The following is a 16,682-nucleotide window of genomic DNA, read 5'->3' on the forward strand; positions in this document are numbered from 1 at the left end:
AACTTTAAGGGATTTTTTTTTAAGTGACTCTCTTGAGATGATTAAGATGAGCCACTCTTACAACTGCCGTACAAGTGGGGGGCAGTGGGGTGGAAAGGAACAGGCTTTTAGGCTCCGTGCACCCTATTTGCCATCAAACTTTATCCCTTGTACGGAATGCCCTCATTGGACAGTTCCCAGACCCTGAAACAGAGTGGTCCATCCAGAAGAAGGTGGTGCAATGGTGGAAGTGAGCCTTTTCATGCTTTGCTCCATGATAGCTCTTGGTTTGCACCTGTAGGGAATAGGGCAGTTAACAGCTCGGTGTGGATTTTCCTCCCTTCTTCTATTTACTGCTGCCAGACTAGGTTGCTTTGCAGGCATTATCGAGTTTAAATAACTCTTGTTTAAGCTTGCTGGATAAATAAAAGTTGTGGCCATATGGTCAAATTTCAGATTTCTGTCTTTCTTTGTTGCCCCCCTGCCATTTGCAAATGCTTGTTAAATACTAAAAGACCGTTTGTAACAATAATTTAATGAACACGCTATATTTTATGAGGGCAAACAAATGGATTTATAGTACAGTAGTCCAATGTTCTTATTGAAGGCAAACTTTCATAATCCTGTTCTTTGGTGATTCAAAATTCTGTATGATTCTACTACTTGCAACAGCTTCAGTTTTAGAAACTTCTTTTTCTTTGCATGTAATGCAGATAGTTGTATGCGTGTCAGCTGGATACAGACACAGTGCCGCTGTTACAGAAGATGGAGAGTTGTATACTTGGGGTGAAGGAGACTTTGGAAGACTAGGTAATTTAAAAATTCCTTGTATGAAATGGACATGACTTATTGCTTTTGAAAAGGGTATATGTTCAGTAATGACCCTACACATTTATTCAGATTTTTTCCTTGTATATGAGGGTTTCTGAAGTTTTCATATTTACTTTGTAAAATTAACTATTTCATGTCTGATTGTTTTCAAATAAAATGCTTCTCCCAATACTACAAACTGTCCCCTGTGCATTCCTTGCTGACAAAACCCCCATACTTCAAATACTCTAGCTTCCTCAACAGCTTCTGTAATAATAATAAAAAAAAGTTTGTAGAACATTGTAAATTTAAAATTAAAATGTAGGTCAAGTTTGTCATAAAGTACTTTGGCTTCTTAAGTGGTAGGATTACATACAGAAAGGACCAACTGGAAGTTAGAAATGTTGGGGCCAATTGTATACATACTCATGGGGGAAATGGAGAGGGAAAAAAAGATTTCTGTTTCTTGAGTGAGGGTAAGTGTACTGTATTCATTTTTCCCTTTCCTTTGATTTGTCTGATTTTGAGTTTTCTACTTTTTTTTATTACGTTATTTGGGCTATAACTATGTGACTGTTTTTTTTTCTATTGAGCTGTTAATATAATTGGTTTGCTGTATGTAGCTGTTATTTATGGTAACGAAATTATTATAGATAAAAATCTACCTCTACTAATTCTTAAAAGTTAAAACAGTAGTACTCCAGTAGTTCTCACCTTAAGAAGGATTAATGGTGATTTGTGTGCTAGGTGAGCAAATTAAAATTTGTGTGTTCTATGTTAATTTTGTTAAATGAAAAACATACTTTTCTGTGTTTTGAAATTTCACGGTGTATGCAAATAAGTTCTTGAAAATTGCAGTGACATTTTTTTTTTAATCAGGAAAAAGGTGCTCAAATAACAGTACCACTAGAACCTCATTAATTCACACTGACTAGAGTGATCCGTTATGAATTATTGAACTTTGCAAAATAATAAGTGAGAAAACAATTAAAGCCAGTATTCTGCATCTAAAACATATTTATTAATTTATTTGACTATTTCAGTTCATTTGTTCTGTGCCAGACCAGATCTGGGGTACTGTAGCTTTCCTCCCAGCAGGTGGCAAAAGCAGAACACAGTTGGTACATTTAAGGTTTATTGGGTACCAGATTTCAGTTGTTCCTGTTTTCAGTAGGTGCTGCTCTGAGGCTTAGGTCTTTTTGCGGCTAGATTTTAGAAAATCAGTCTCCTGTTCAGTCTTACTGCTCTGTTTTCTCCAGATAAGGAAGATCATAGCATCTATTTAGTTTATGCTATAGTCCCAGTGTCCTCTGGGCTTTCAAGTGTTCACCTGGATCTGAAGTGGGCTGAACAGATTCCTGGATTTGCTGTTCTGATTTAAAGATCAGTGTTTCAGGCTACTCATCCTGGGTAGTTCTCTGTTCAGTGGCTTTCTGTGATGCTTACCTGCACATACTGACTTTTACAGTCCACATTCAGGGAAGTCACTTACCCTATGAGACTACTACCTTTTGGGCTAGCCACAGCTGAGCATTAGAAAGAGTACATTATCCCCATCTAGCCTAGTTTTGGTGAAACAAATCTAATTAGCAGGTAAGAAATTTCCCTAAATTATGATGCTTCATAATGCACTAGTAAAAGTTCTGTAGTACATTTTGTAAAAATAATGAAGCGTTGGTAATTTGAGACCTTACTACAGAACTTTTCTATTAAATCATTGCTGAGAAGTAAGAAGAAACATACAATTTTTGTGTCAATTACAAGGTGATGAATTAACAAAGTTCTACTGTAATTATAATGCACAAATGGATCTTTGAATTCATAAACAGGAGAAAGGAAACGTATCAAAATATATTTATTTTTTGTTTTTCCAAGGTCATGGTGACAGCAATAGCCGTAACATTCCCACTTTAGTCAAAGACATTAGCAATGTAGGAGAAGTTTCTTGTGGCAGTTCACACACAATAGCGCTATCCAAAGATGGAAGAACAGTATGGTCATTTGGAGGAGGAGATAATGGTATGTAAAAACTAACATTTTAATAGTTAACATGGGTCATTTGTGATTTGAAATATGGTGAAGTATTTCTACATTTTTGAAAAATCTATTGCACATCAAATGGACTGAGTTGTTATCCACGGAGGAGCTAAAACTGAAGATTCGTGAGGTAAAAGGTTGTTTGTAGATGCAAATATCTTGTGAAATTGTATAAAGGTACAGAAAGGAAGATTGTAATTAAGCAGAAGGACTTGTTCAGGGGTGTAAGTGGAGACTTTAGTTCATGTGATGAGATGAGGCAAGTCCATGAAGGATTTTTAAAAACAAAAGTAACATTTGTATGTATTGATTTTTAACTTAAATCTCAATTATAATGCACTGTCTTTTAGTGTGAGGGACTTGTAAACCTACAAGGTCCGCATGATTTTGCCTGACGTTACTGAAGTAGCATTGAACAGTGATTATAGCACAGGACTGGGTCTCTGAAGTCATAGTCTTGGTTGCTGTGTGATCTTGCATAGAGAAATTAAGTAACATGCCCATCAGTTTCCATATATGTAATATACTTATAATGAGATTCACCCATTTTTTCTGAAATACTTTGGAATTAAGCTACATATGTTTTTTCTATTATTATTTATTATTATTATTATTATTTTATAGCTGTACATGTCAATACGCCTGTGTATGAGAGATCAGAATCTAGTCTGTGATTTGTAGGTGGAATAACTTCTTGTCAGAAGATATAGGGAAACTAAGATGTATTTCACAGTTTTCATTATGGGCTTCAAATCCAATACATTTTAGTGTAACATTCTTCAGTACAAGTATCTTTTATGCATTTACATCCTATGGAAGTGATCACTATTAGCTCAATTACCATTTCATATTATTCCAGCCAGAATACAGTCTGTGTACTTTGACTTCTTTATTTTATTTGGTAGTTCTTAAGACAAAAATGATATAGTGAAGTCAACCCACAAATATAAGAATAAGTTTTAATATTAGAACATAGACTTTGTATGAAAATAGACTAAAAGTTTATCATGTCTGCAGATATTGGAATTAAATATTTAAAGGTAGTGTAAAGTTTTTTCAAGTTTGTTCACTTTTTCAACTTATGAGACTCCTGAGCCATGAAGTTCTACTTCTGTTTTATTTGTTTTTGTCAAAACTTTTATTGATTTTTTTTATATGTATTTGGAATAGTTACTGTCACTACCACATCTCGCAGGAAAAGCCAGAATAAAAGAGACTTAGACCCTGCCATCTCCTGACTTTACAGCTGTTTCAGTGCCAGAAGTGCAAATAGGACTCCTCTTTCTATCGTGCTTTTTTTTTTTTTACTCCCTGTCTTGGTTAGAGCAGCTGGATTTGATAAGATTAAAGCTGTTACTTTGCTACCTCCTAGCGCAGTGTATGTGTGTGGAAGGTGAAAAAGCTCAGAGCAGTAGCTCATATTGCAGTCAGTGATTAGTAGAGCCAGTTGGGAACTAGAACTTTCATTCCATTTCATTCCATCTGACCTCAGGGCGGGGTAAGGGGAGGGGGAATTGTTCCAAATTGGAATGAAAATCCAAAATTTCCTGTGAAATTAAAATTCAGGAAATTCTCGATGCAAGACCATTGAAATGTTTCATTTTGACTTTAATATTATATTAAAATATTAAATGATACATAATATACACATTGACTATAATATATACATATATTAAAATCAATATTTTAATACAAGTCAAAACAAAATGAATGAAAATGTTTTGATGATGTTGAAATGAAAGGTTTTGTCTTTTTCCTATAGAAAACTTAGTCAAAATGAACATGTTCCACAAAACATTTTGATTTTTGTGAAACTGCATATTTTGATGGAAAACTGTTCTTTCAAAAAATTTTCAGCCACCTCTATTAACACATAGCCATTTCTATTGCTATGATTGGTTGGTGCCGGTTAGAGGGGTTTTGTCTACACTACGGGATTACTCTGAATTTACAGAGTTCGATTTTGGGCAACCGATTGTATAAAGTCGAGTGCGTGCGGCCACACTAAGCACATTAATTCAGCGGTGTGCGTCCATGTACCGAGGCTAGCGTTGACTTCCGGAGCATTGCACTGTGGGTAGCTATCCCATAGCTATCCCATAGTTCCAGCAGTCTCCCCCGCCCATTGGAATTCTGGGTTGAGATCCCAATGCCTGATGGGGCAAAAAACATTGTCACTGGTGGTTCTGGGTACAGCCTCATCCCTCCCTCTGTGAAAGCAATGGCAGACAACCGTTTCATACCTTTTTTCCTGGGTGAACTGTGCAGACGCCATTCTATAGCATGGAACCTGCTCAGCTCAAGACAGCAGTAATGAACACTGTAAACACCTCGAGCATTATCGTGCAGTTTATGCTGAACCAGAACTGGAAAACCAGGTGAGGAGGAGCCTGCGACTGCAGCACGGCGACGAGAGTGATGAGGACATGGACATGGACACAGAATTCTCTCAAACCGCGGGCTCAGGCGCTTTGGAGATCATGCTGTTAATGGGGCAGGTTCTAGCCGTGGAACACCGATTTTGGGCCCGGGAAACAAGCACAGACTGGTGAGACCGCATAGTGTTGCAGGTGTGGGATGATTCCCAGTGGCTGCGAAACCTTTGTATGTGTAAGGGCACTTTGTGACTTGCTTTCCCCTGCCCTGAAGTGCAAGAATACCAAGATGAGAGCAGCCCTCACAGTTGAGAAGTGAGTGGCGATAGCCCTGTGGAAGTTTGCAACACCAGACAGCTACCGGTCAGTCGGGAATCAATTTGGAGTGGGCAAATCTACTGTGGGGGCTGCTGTGATGCAAGTAGACAAAGCAATCACTGAGCTGCTGCTACGAAAGGTAGTGACTCTGGGAAATGTGCAGGTCATAGTGGATGGCTTTGCTGCAATGGGATTCCCTAACTGTGGTGGGGCGATAGATGGAACCCATATCCCTATCTTGGCACCAGAGCACCAAGGCAGCCAGTACATAAACCGAAAGGGGTACTTTTCAATGGTGCTGCAAGCACTGGTGGATCACAAGGGACGTTTCACCAACATCAACGCGGGATGGCCGGGAAGGGTTCATGATGCTTGCGTCTTCAGGAACATTACTCTGTTTAAACGGCTGCAGCAAGGGATTTATTTCCCAGACCAGAAAATAACTGGCTGAGCAAGTGCAGAATGGTGGTAGATTGTGCATTTGGACGTTTAAAGGGTCGCTGGCGCACATTATTGACTCCGCTCAGACCTCAGCCAAACCAGTATTCCCATTGTTATTGCTGCTTGCTGTGTGCTCCGCAATCTCTGTGAGAGTAAGGGGGAGACCTTTATGGCAGGGTGGGAGGCTGAGGCAAATCGCCTGGCCACTGATTACGCACAGCCAGACACCAGGACGATTAGAAGAGCACACCAGGAAGCGCTGCGCATCAGAGAAGCTTTGAAAACCAGTTTCATGAAAGTTCGGTTTGTTTCTCCTTGATGAAAACCCACCCCCTTGATTGACTCGTTCTCTGTAAGCAACTCATCCTCCCCCTTCGATCACAGCTTGCTTTCAAAGGAAATAAAGTCCCTATCATTTAAAAATCATGTATTCTTAATTAATTGATTATAAAAAGAGGGAGGGAACTGACAAGGTAGCCCGGGTGGGGTTTGGGAGGAGTATAGGAGGGAAGGAAAAGGCCACTAAAAAATTCAAAATAATGACAGCCTTTTGGTTGGGCTGTCCACTGGGGTGGAGTGGGAGGGTGCACGGAGCGCCGCTGCAGCCCCTATATAACCACCTTCCCCCCTCACCATGTTCCATATCCTCCTCACCCAGACGTGTAAGAACGTTCTTACACGTCTGGGTGAGGAGGATATGGAACATGGTGAGGGGGGAAGGTGGTTATACAGGGGCTGCAGCGGCACTCTGTGATCCTGCTGCCGTTCCTGAAGCTCCACCAGACGCTGGAGCATGTCCGTTTGATCACGCAGCAGCCCCAGCGTTGCATCCTGCCTCCTCTGATCTTTCTGCCGCCACCTCTCATCTCAAGCGTCTCTCCTTTCCTTCTGTCCTCACATTGGTCCCTCCTGTCCTCACGTTCACTGGCATCTTTCCTGTACTTTGATACCGCGTCCTTCCACTCATTCAGATGAGCTCTTTCATTGCGTGTCGATGCCTTGATTTCAGAGAACATTTCATCTTGCGTCCTTTTTTTTTCTGCCGCCTTATCTGGCGGGACAGAGGAGGGAGGCTTGAAAAATTTGCAGCTGCGGGAGGGAGGGAAAAAAGGGAGAGAAGTATTTAAAAAGATACATTTTACAGAACAATGCTTATACTCTTTCATGGTGAACAACACTATTCACATTACATAGCACATGTGATTTCAGTACAAGGTTGCATTTTGCGTCGTAATATTGAATGCCTGCGGCTTTGGTGTTAGAGATCACAGACGCAGGTCTGGGCAACAGAATTCGGCTTGCATACGGCCATGGTAAGCCATTGTCTTTTGGCTTCTGCAGCCTTCAGAAAAGCAGCGCCCTTCTTGTCCCACATACCAAGCAAAGCCCATTGAGTGCTGCAGTTTTCCTGTTAACGTGCAGCAGCAGAAACCAAACTAACCCCCCCCATCCAATTCTCTGGGTTCATCGCTTTACCCCTCTCCCCACCGCGTGGCTGGTATCAGGGAAGATACCTGTTAGCCAAACGTGAAAAACTCGGCGCCAATTCGCCCCCCTGCTTGGCTGACTGCAGGGAAGGATTTCTTTTCAGCCACAGGCAAACAGCCCAGTAGGAACAGCCACCTCTGTCCCCTTAATTAAATTCCCGTATTTCAACCAGGTTACCATGAACGATATCACTCTCCTGAGGATAACAGAGCGAGATAAGGAACAGATGTTGCTTGAATGCCAGCAAACACTGGGACCATACGTTGCCAGGCTTTGTCATGCAATGATACCAGATTACTTGCTACTAGCATGGCGTGGTCAAGTGTCTTACCATGGAGGACGGAATAAGGCTGCACTGCCCAGAACCCTTCTGCAAAGGCTTTTGGAATACCTCCAGGAGAGCTTCATGGAGATGTCCCTGGAGGATTTCCACTCCATCCCCAGACACGTTAACAGACTTTTCCAGTAGCTGTACTGGCCGTGAATGCATCCCAAGTCCTCAGGGCAAATTAATCATTAAAAAAAGCTTGCTTTTAAACCATGTTTTATAGTTATAAAGGTACACTCACCAGAGGTCCCTTCCATGGCTTCATGGTCTGGGATAATGCCTTGGGAGGTTACTTCAGTCAGGCTGAGAAAAAGATCCTGGCTGTTGGGGAGAACGGAGTGCTGTGTGCTCTCCGCAAGCTCATCGTCGTCGTCCTCCTCCTCATCTTCCCTGTCCAGAGAATCCTCAGGCATGGCTGAGATTAGCCCCTCCTCGGAATCCACAGTCAGGGGTGGAGTAGTGGTGGTGGCCCCCCGTAGAATGCATGCAGCTCAGCGTAGAAGCGGCATGTCTGCGGCTCTGCCCCGGACCTTCCGTTTGCTTCTTTGGTTTTCTGGTAGGCTTGTCTGAGCTCCTTAACTTTCAAGGGCACTGTAGTGAGTCCCTATTGTGGCCTCTCTCCATCACGCCCTTGGAGATTTTTTCAAACGTTTTGGCATTTTGTCTTTTGGAATGTAGTTCTGCTAGCATGGAATCCTCTCCCCATATAGCGATGAGATCCAGTACCTCCCGTACAATCTGTGCTGGTGCTCTTTTTCGATTCTCGGACTGCATGGTTACCTATGCTGATGAGCTCTGCGTGGTCACCTGTGCTCTCCACACTGGGCAAACAGGAAATTCAAAAGTTCGCGGGGCTTTTCCTGTCTACCTGGCCAGTGCATCTGAGCTCAGATTGCTGTTCAGAGCGGTCACAAGGGTGCACTGTGGGATAGCTCCCGGAGGCCAATACCGTCGAATTGCGGCCACACTAACCCTAATTCGAAATGGCAATGTCGATTTTGGCGCTACTCCCCTCATCGGAGAGGAGTACAAAAATTGATTTTTAAGAGCCCTTTATATCGAAGTAAATAGCTTCGTTGTGCGGACAGGTGCAGGGTTAATTCGATCTAATGCTGCTAAATTCGAACTAAACTCATAGTGTAGATGAGGCCTGAGTCATGCCCTCCTTAATGCAGAGGTGAGCTCCAATCCAGGGCCCTGCAAGGGTTAGCAAGGGTCTGGCAGCTAGGAGAGCTTTAAGGGTGCCCTCCCTGGGCCATTTCCTTATCACCCACTCTCTATAATCCAAGTTTTGCAGTCTGTGGTGGACCGGTAAAAGAGAAAGGTATGGACTGTCCTTCACTCTGGGCACAGCAGTTAGGCTCCTTTTCTCCAGATGAAAGCTCCTGTAGCACCTCTTTGCAGCACCTCCCAAGGCAGGTCCCTCTCCCTGCCTGTTCAGCCCCATTCTGAACTGTCTGACTTCCTTTTAAGCTCCCTCCTCCATCTGAAACATGCTCTGCAGGTGCAGCTGGGCTGGGTCGGTTGGGCCTACGGTTGCTCTTTAACTCCTTCAGGTCTAGTGTGGGATTTATACATCTGGTCACAACTGCTCTTTCACAGAAAATGATGTTATGTGAACTGCTGAGGGCAAAGGGCTGAATCCAAAAGACAAACTTCAAGGAGGAATAAAAAACAGAAAACCTTAAAATTATGTGAAGGGCTTAAAAACAGACATATTAACATATGAAGGACTGTTAGAAAACTTCAGAAAAGCTTTTCAGGCCATCCTTTAAGTTGAAAAAAATACAGTTGGATTTTTGTTTTATTAAACATGCTAAGGCTTCACATTTAAGAGGACTTACGTAAATGATGGATCACAAAATGAGGAGCTAAGCAACACACCAGTAAAAAAAAAAAAAAATCAATTAGCATGCTAAGTGTGTGTTCAGTAAACATCTACCACAACCTTTATGCTTCCTTCTACTGAATAGCAAAATAAAATAATTTAAAAATAAAGCAAAACACTTCCCTACCAAAGAGAAACACTGAGGCAAATGTTTAGAAATCTAAAAGACTTTTTTGATTGGGAAGTTAAATCTTCACATAACTGTCATAACTGTAGTTTATTTTAGTCTAATATTACCTTGTGTCTGATAGGTAAACTTGGCCATGGTGATACCAATAGAGTATATAAACCTAAAGTTATAGAAGCTTTACAAGGAATGTTTATTCGCAAAGTGTGTGCTGGGAGCCAATCTTCACTTGCCTTGACATCAACAGGACAGGTAGGCAAAAAGATATTTTCACTTGAATGACCGTCTTAATATTTGAGAAGATGCCTGAGACTTGTTATTTAAATGTGTATGGTTATTGCTTTGGTTAAAATTATGAAAAGGTATATACACCTTTGAGACACTTTAAAACCAAAAAACCATCTTAAATGTTCTACAACAGGTATGTAAAATTTTACTTAGCATAGATGCTCTGTTTAGAGAAATACAATTTAGAGAAGTATAATTTGTCCCAAATATAGTTGGAAGAAAGACAAGACATCAGGCGTGTGGTTTAACTAGGCCACAACTTTATTAACATATCTAGGAGCTATCCCACAATAACTCATTCAGTGCTATCATCCTTCCTCAAGATCAAAATTGGTACAAGTGGTAACTAATCTCATAGTTTATAATCACAGTTGTCATATAACAATTATTTCTCTTTTCCAGTAATGTACTATAGCTGTAGTATAATATTCAAGTGCCACATGAATTCTTCAGTCTATAGGGAAAAAATTCCCAAGATTATGATATAACACAGAAAAAGAATATATGTTTATATTTTCAGACTAGAACTACAGTTTGTAATTTTTATCTGTATATTTAGTATACATTTCTATATTATAAATGCAAAACATCAAAGGCCCAGTCTTGCAATGGTTCTCTTTTAAAGGATAATACAGAAATATCTAGCTATTATATAGAATATTTCATAGTCTTAATGAACATTACAGCATATATAGTTAATAGGTTTGAATACATTGTTTATATAAAGCCATATATGCACATGATCCCGGATTCAGCAGTCCATTCCTGTCCATGTCAGATAGTAAAGAAAAGGTCTGGGGCCCAAGAGTCTTGATAACCAAAGAAAATATTTTTTTAAGGTTTATACATATATTTCAGATAAATTTTGATTGCTGCATTGTTTGCTAAATTTCAACAACCATATTTGTCCAAGACCCTTACTAAAATCTCTTTCTACCCCAGTTACTTGGCATGTAATTGCAACTCTTTTAGTATTTGTTTTGATTTGTTTGTAAAGGTATTCTGAGGTGTGATTAAATGAAATTTAAGTCTACAGATGGGAAGGAATTCGGAATTAAATTTACCCACAAGAGGATGGGTTTAGACAAATAATGTTGGGACTAAAAACAGGAGAATAATCTTATATATCTTATATGTTATGATGCTTTTGGAAATTATGATGGTTTGAGGTCATTTAATCTCTCAAATATTTTTTCTTGTGTTATGTATTGGAGAATTGTTAGCCCGAAGAATTTTCTGTGGCATAATGTGTATAATTAATTTATGGAGGAGAAGTTAGGAATTTATATAGAAATGGGTGTATCAGAGCCCAGATTTGTACAGAGTGTATAAATACAAGTATACATACATAACTTGCTTGTGCAATTACAGGTATAATTGCAGTAATTACACACACACAATCTTCTGTAGCTCTGTCTCTTGACAAATACCAATAATATTGTGTTGAAAACTTATATGTATATTTGTGTTTTTAGGTCTATGCATGGGGCTGTGGTGCATGCCTGGGCTGTGGTTCTTCAGAAGCTACTGCTCTTAGACCCAAGCTGATTGAAGAGCTGGCTGCTACAAGAATAGTTGATACTTCAATTGGTGACAGCCATTGTTTGGCACTTTCTCATGGTAAAATAAATATGCTACATAGGGTATTTATAATCATCTTTGATTAAAAGTCACTGAGCCTCAAATTTTGTTTCCTTCTTTGATTGTCTCTTTAGATAATGAAGTTTATGCTTGGGGTAACAATTCCATGGGACAGTGCGGTCAGGGAAATTCCACTGGTCCCATTACTAAACCAAAGAAAGTAAGTGGTTTAGACGGAATAGCAATTCAGCAGATTTCAGCTGGCACTTCTCATAGCCTTGCCTGGACAGCCCTTCCAAGGGACAGGTAAAATACTGCATTCTATAAAAATACACTGATGTGTGTTAAAATTCTTCATTTTGCTTGTTAACAGGATTGTACATTACAGTATTGTAATAGTTCTGTTTATAATGCTTTAAAGATTTTCTGTTTTGGGTTTTTTTAATCATTGTGGTTTATGTTTAACAGTTATAACAGATAGGGACACTGTCAATTCAAAAATATTTTCTCTGAAGGCATTGTACCTACTATTGGACAAAGAACATTTAAGGTTATTAAAACTGAAAAGTTGAAAAATAATTGTTTTTCAAGTTTGTTTATTTTGTGGATATGACAGCACTTTGAGTCAGTTATACTGTTTCCCTGTATAATCTGTTAGCAAGGAAAAAATTGTCTAGGTCTTGTGTAAACAAACCCCATGGATAGACACCCTTTGGTTTGAGAGGCTTTTTTTAGTTTAACGTAATTGGGAATTGGTTTAAGTTAACTGAAATAAGCTATTCTAACATCAGAATAAGTATGTCCATGTAGGTGTTTGCTCTGGTTGACCTAAATCAATTTAAAAATTGTTTTAGCCCTTGTCCATGCTTGAAGCTGAAGCAGTTTAATGGAGAAGACCCTGATAAAAAGCAATATAGAATCAGAGGAACTCTTAACAAGGATTTTTTAAGGATTTCAGAATTTTTTTTCAAAACGTTCTGTTTTAAAGGGAGCTATAATAGAAAATGGAATTTTCAAAAATTAGTTAATTTCAAATATCAAATGACTGCATCCCTTCAAAATCTGCCAGTATTATGTCAAAATTTCTGTAGTGAATTAGTAACTTTCATGATGCCAAACTAGCTTTGAGATTGTTTTACAGCTCCTCTAAGAATCAGCTGCAAAAAAAATCCCATGTCCCTATATTTAAGGTACCCATAAAAGCACATCTTTTGTTTTAGTTGCTCAGTGTTTGATTCAAAGAGACATTTACAGAAAAGAGAGAAACTAGCTACAAGCATCAGGAAGATTTTCTGCCCCAATCAGATTATAACTATTTTGTTAGGTTAAGCTGCGAGCCAGAACCTTAGAGTCAGAGTTTTAGGCCAGAAGGAACCACCATATCATCTAGTCTGACCTCCTGTATATCACGGGCCACCAACACTGCTCAGAATCCACACACTGAATCCAACAACCAAACTTAGACTGAAGTATTACACGCCACAGGAGACTAAACTGTTATGTGCCACAGGCAGAGAATAGGAGGGGCTGAGGTGTACCAATGTGCGAAGTCCCTGCAATGGCAGAGAATTAAGTGAGAGAAACCCAGACAATCCCAGCAAGTGTCCCTGCTGTCAAGGAATGCAATGATAGTGTCCTTGACATGACAACCATATTAACTTACTGCATTTGTTAATTTATTATACAGATAGTTGCATGTTTTACATGTGCATTTATTTCAGTGTACTTCATGCATTTCTTATGTTGGATTCCAGACAAGTTGTTGCATGGCACAGACCATACTGTGTAGACCTTGAAGAAAGTACCTTCTCCCATCTCCGGTCCTTTCTTGAGCGGTACTGTGATAAAATTAACAGCGAGATTCCCCCTCTTCCTTTCCCTTCATCAAGGTATCTATATGGGATATGCATGTTTAGTTTTGTTTGTTTGAATAGTGGTGTATGGTTTTGTTTTTAATAGTAAAGATTTGGGTTTCCTGGATTAAACAGCCTTTGCATTTCAGGTATATTTTGATTCACAATACAATATTTTTTTCAATGCCAAAAATCAAACTACTCTTCTTTGAGTGATTGCACATGTGCATTCCGCTCTTGGTGTGCATACATCACAAGGACTGTTGTTAATTGTTTTTCCCCTCAGTGGTACCCATCGAGGCAGCTTGTGTGCCTTCTGCAGCAACAAGCCACTACATACATGTATACAGGGAGGAGCCACCCCGGCTCCCCTCAGTTCCTTCTTACTGCCTGTGATAGTTGTTTTAATCTGTTGGCCTTGCTTTAACAAGTTCTCTCAGCTGTTTTTTCTTGTATGCAATTACATATTTGTATAGTTATTAGGGTTAGTTAGTATTTGTTGAGTTAATTTATTCTCAGTTTGTCAAGTTTGGGGTTCTATTATCGGTACCAAGGAATGCATTGGGCACTGGAATTCAAGCCCTGCCTGGAGTGCTGTAAGCCCATGGCTGTGAGCAACCCGCACTCTAGTTTGAAGTGCTAGGATTAGTCTTATATTAGGGATTAGTGCCAGATTTGCAAGGACTTGAAGCTTAAGAAAGATGGAGAGGCAAGGCTGAAGTTTTTTGATGGAGGCTGCTCTGAGACCACCTTCAGCGCCTTCTTGGTCAGAGATGGTACTGAGAACTTCAGCATCTGTGAGACGTGCACCTCTGATGCTGACTGAGTCCCGGCACTGCTCTCCATCACCAGTGCCGAGGAAAGAGTAGAAGACTTCCAAGGACACTGCTGGGAGAGGCAGATCTTTGTTCCCTCAGCCTTCCAAGAAAGGGAACAGAGTGTTGAATAGAGTGCAGTTAAAATCAAAGTACTCCTCAACTCCTCCATCAGCTGCGTCGGCACTGTTGATTGTGGTGTTGGGCTAGGCACCATCAAGTCTAGGGTCCAAAGCAGCAGCAGCATCAGCTCTGGCATTATCTATATATCTTGTGCACCAGTCAGAGACTGTCCCAGTACCATCTGCACCCTCAAGCTGCAAAAGGGTTGCTGAGCTTATTGATGCCGGTCTCCCCAGTGCAAGAGATCACTCCTTCTGTAGCAGTAAACCGCTTGACTTCAGCTTCCTCAGTGTAGTGCCCAGCATCAAGTCAACCTCCTGCATTCTGGAGCTCTTATCCTTTGGTACTGTAGAGATGTAAGCCAGCAATAATGTCTTGTCTTCGCTTTTCCCCAGACTCCTGGCACCAGTTCCCAGTGCTGACTGGATTGGTCAGGAGAAAGCAACTCTTCTGACTTGGAGGTTGGCTCTTATGTTTCCCAGGTGCAAAGTGTGTCTTGTCACTCTTCTCCTAGACCTTACCATCTGGGGTACTTGCAAGAGCCTGAGAGACTGGTGCTGACATGGACATGTGGCCTGTCAGACATTGGGGTCCAGCGCCCTTTCACTGGTCTTTCTGGAACTTGTGGGTTGGGGTTTCCTTCCCCTTCCGAATCCTCCCTATGTTAGTCACATTCAGTTTCCTCGGGTAGACGTGGGAAATCAACTCATCGATCCCCTCCTGATCCTGGTACTGGGTCTGGTACTGAGCAGGAAGAAGGTGTTATGGACCATCTGATAGGACAGCTAACAAAGGAGGCACAGCCTCAACCTATGCTAGCTTCATCCTCCTCTCCAGACGAAGCAGTTTCCTTGGGGGTGTTTTTGCCCCTTCCTGAATACTGTGAGGCTCACCAGGAGCTCTTAAAAAAGGGGGCCTTTGGCCGTAGATATTCAGGTGGAGGCAGTTAGGGAATCTTCTCACTGCCTCATTGATGCCTCCATCTCAGGTGGCTCTGCCAATTAATGAAGCAATTTTAGAACCTAACAAGGCTCTCTGACAAACTCTCCTCCCTCCCACAGCAAAGCTAGTGGAGCATAGGTATCAGGGTTTTGAGCATTTTTATTCCCACGCCCCTCCAAGGTGACTGGTTGTCTCCGCTGCCAACGAGAGGGAGTGCTAGAGGAATCAGGCATCTACTCCTAAGTCAAGGGATGCAAAAAAGCTGGACTTGTTGAGAAAAAATTATTCTATGGCAGGGTTATAGCTTAGAATCACCAGCCAACAGACTTAATTAGGGTGATATGACTAAGATCTGTGATGTTATTCTAAAAATTTAAGAACAAGTTGCCTGAGGAGACTAAGCAGAAGTTCCTTTCGCTGGTAGATAAAGGGAAGTTGATGGGAAGAACTTTTACTCCAGGCCGATTTGGATGCAGCTGACTCAACTACTAGGACTGTGGTTTCTGCCATCACTATCATCCTGACTGCTAGGAGTCCGTGTATTTCCTTACCTGGATGACTGGCAAGTAAGAGCCCGGTCCAGATCTCAGGTTCTTTCCAGCATAGCCAGTATTCAATCCACTTTTGATGTACTGGGGCTACTAATCAATGCATAGAAATCTGTCCTGCCATCTGTACAAAGAAAAGAATTCATTGCAGCAGTCCTGGACTCTACAAAGCCAGGGCTTTCCTACCATAGTGGAGGTTCCAAGCTATGTGTCTTATTGCTCTAGGTCTAAAGGTGCATCCTATCATCAAAGTTTGGAACTGCCTCAAACTTCTAGGTCACATGGCAGCATGGACCTACAAGATACAGCATGCCAGACTGCATCTCAGACATTTATAGGGTTGGATAGCCTCAGTGTATTCACCAGCCTGTCATCATGCAGGCATGGTGGTTCAACTACTCCCATGGGTCTTAGCCTCCGTGGACTGGTGGATAGATTCTGCTGATGTTTGTGAGAGAATTCCCTTTGCCCCTCCACAAGAGACTCTCACCCTATTCACAGACACTTTGAATCAACGTTGGGGAGCTCACTTAGGTTGCCTTCAGAGTCAGGGGCGTTGGTCTCCCCGGGATCTGACTCCATATAAATGTTAGGGAGCTCAGTGCCATCCGCCTAGCTTGCATGGCATTCCTTCCACACATCAGGGAGTGGAACTTATTGGTGCTCATGGACAACACAGCAACTATGATTTATGTAAACAAACAAGGAGGGGCCTGATCCACAAAGTTATGCCGGGAAGCA

General features: G+C 41.1%; 1 protein-coding gene across 7 annotated transcripts in view; it reads left to right on the plus strand.

Moving 5' to 3' along the window:
* HERC1 (HECT and RLD domain containing E3 ubiquitin protein ligase family member 1) overlaps positions 1 to 16,682 on the plus strand; it is a 206,680-nt gene that overhangs the window by 50,794 nt on the left and 139,204 nt on the right. For all 7 annotated transcript variants that reach the window (XM_034783387.1, XM_034783388.1, XM_034783390.1 and 4 more), the window contains 6 exons: positions 693 to 789; positions 2,665 to 2,808; positions 9,916 to 10,043; positions 11,555 to 11,699; positions 11,795 to 11,966; positions 13,415 to 13,549. In XM_034783387.1, the coding sequence (XP_034639278.1) occupies positions 693 to 789; positions 2,665 to 2,808; positions 9,916 to 10,043; positions 11,555 to 11,699; positions 11,795 to 11,966; positions 13,415 to 13,549 (821 nt within the window). The remainder of the gene's footprint in view (positions 1 to 692; positions 790 to 2,664; positions 2,809 to 9,915; positions 10,044 to 11,554; positions 11,700 to 11,794; positions 11,967 to 13,414; positions 13,550 to 16,682) is intronic.

Source organism: Trachemys scripta, chromosome 10, assembly GCF_013100865.1.
Source record: "Trachemys scripta elegans isolate TJP31775 chromosome 10, CAS_Tse_1.0, whole genome shotgun sequence".
Lineage (NCBI taxonomy): Eukaryota > Metazoa > Chordata > Testudines > Emydidae > Trachemys > Trachemys scripta.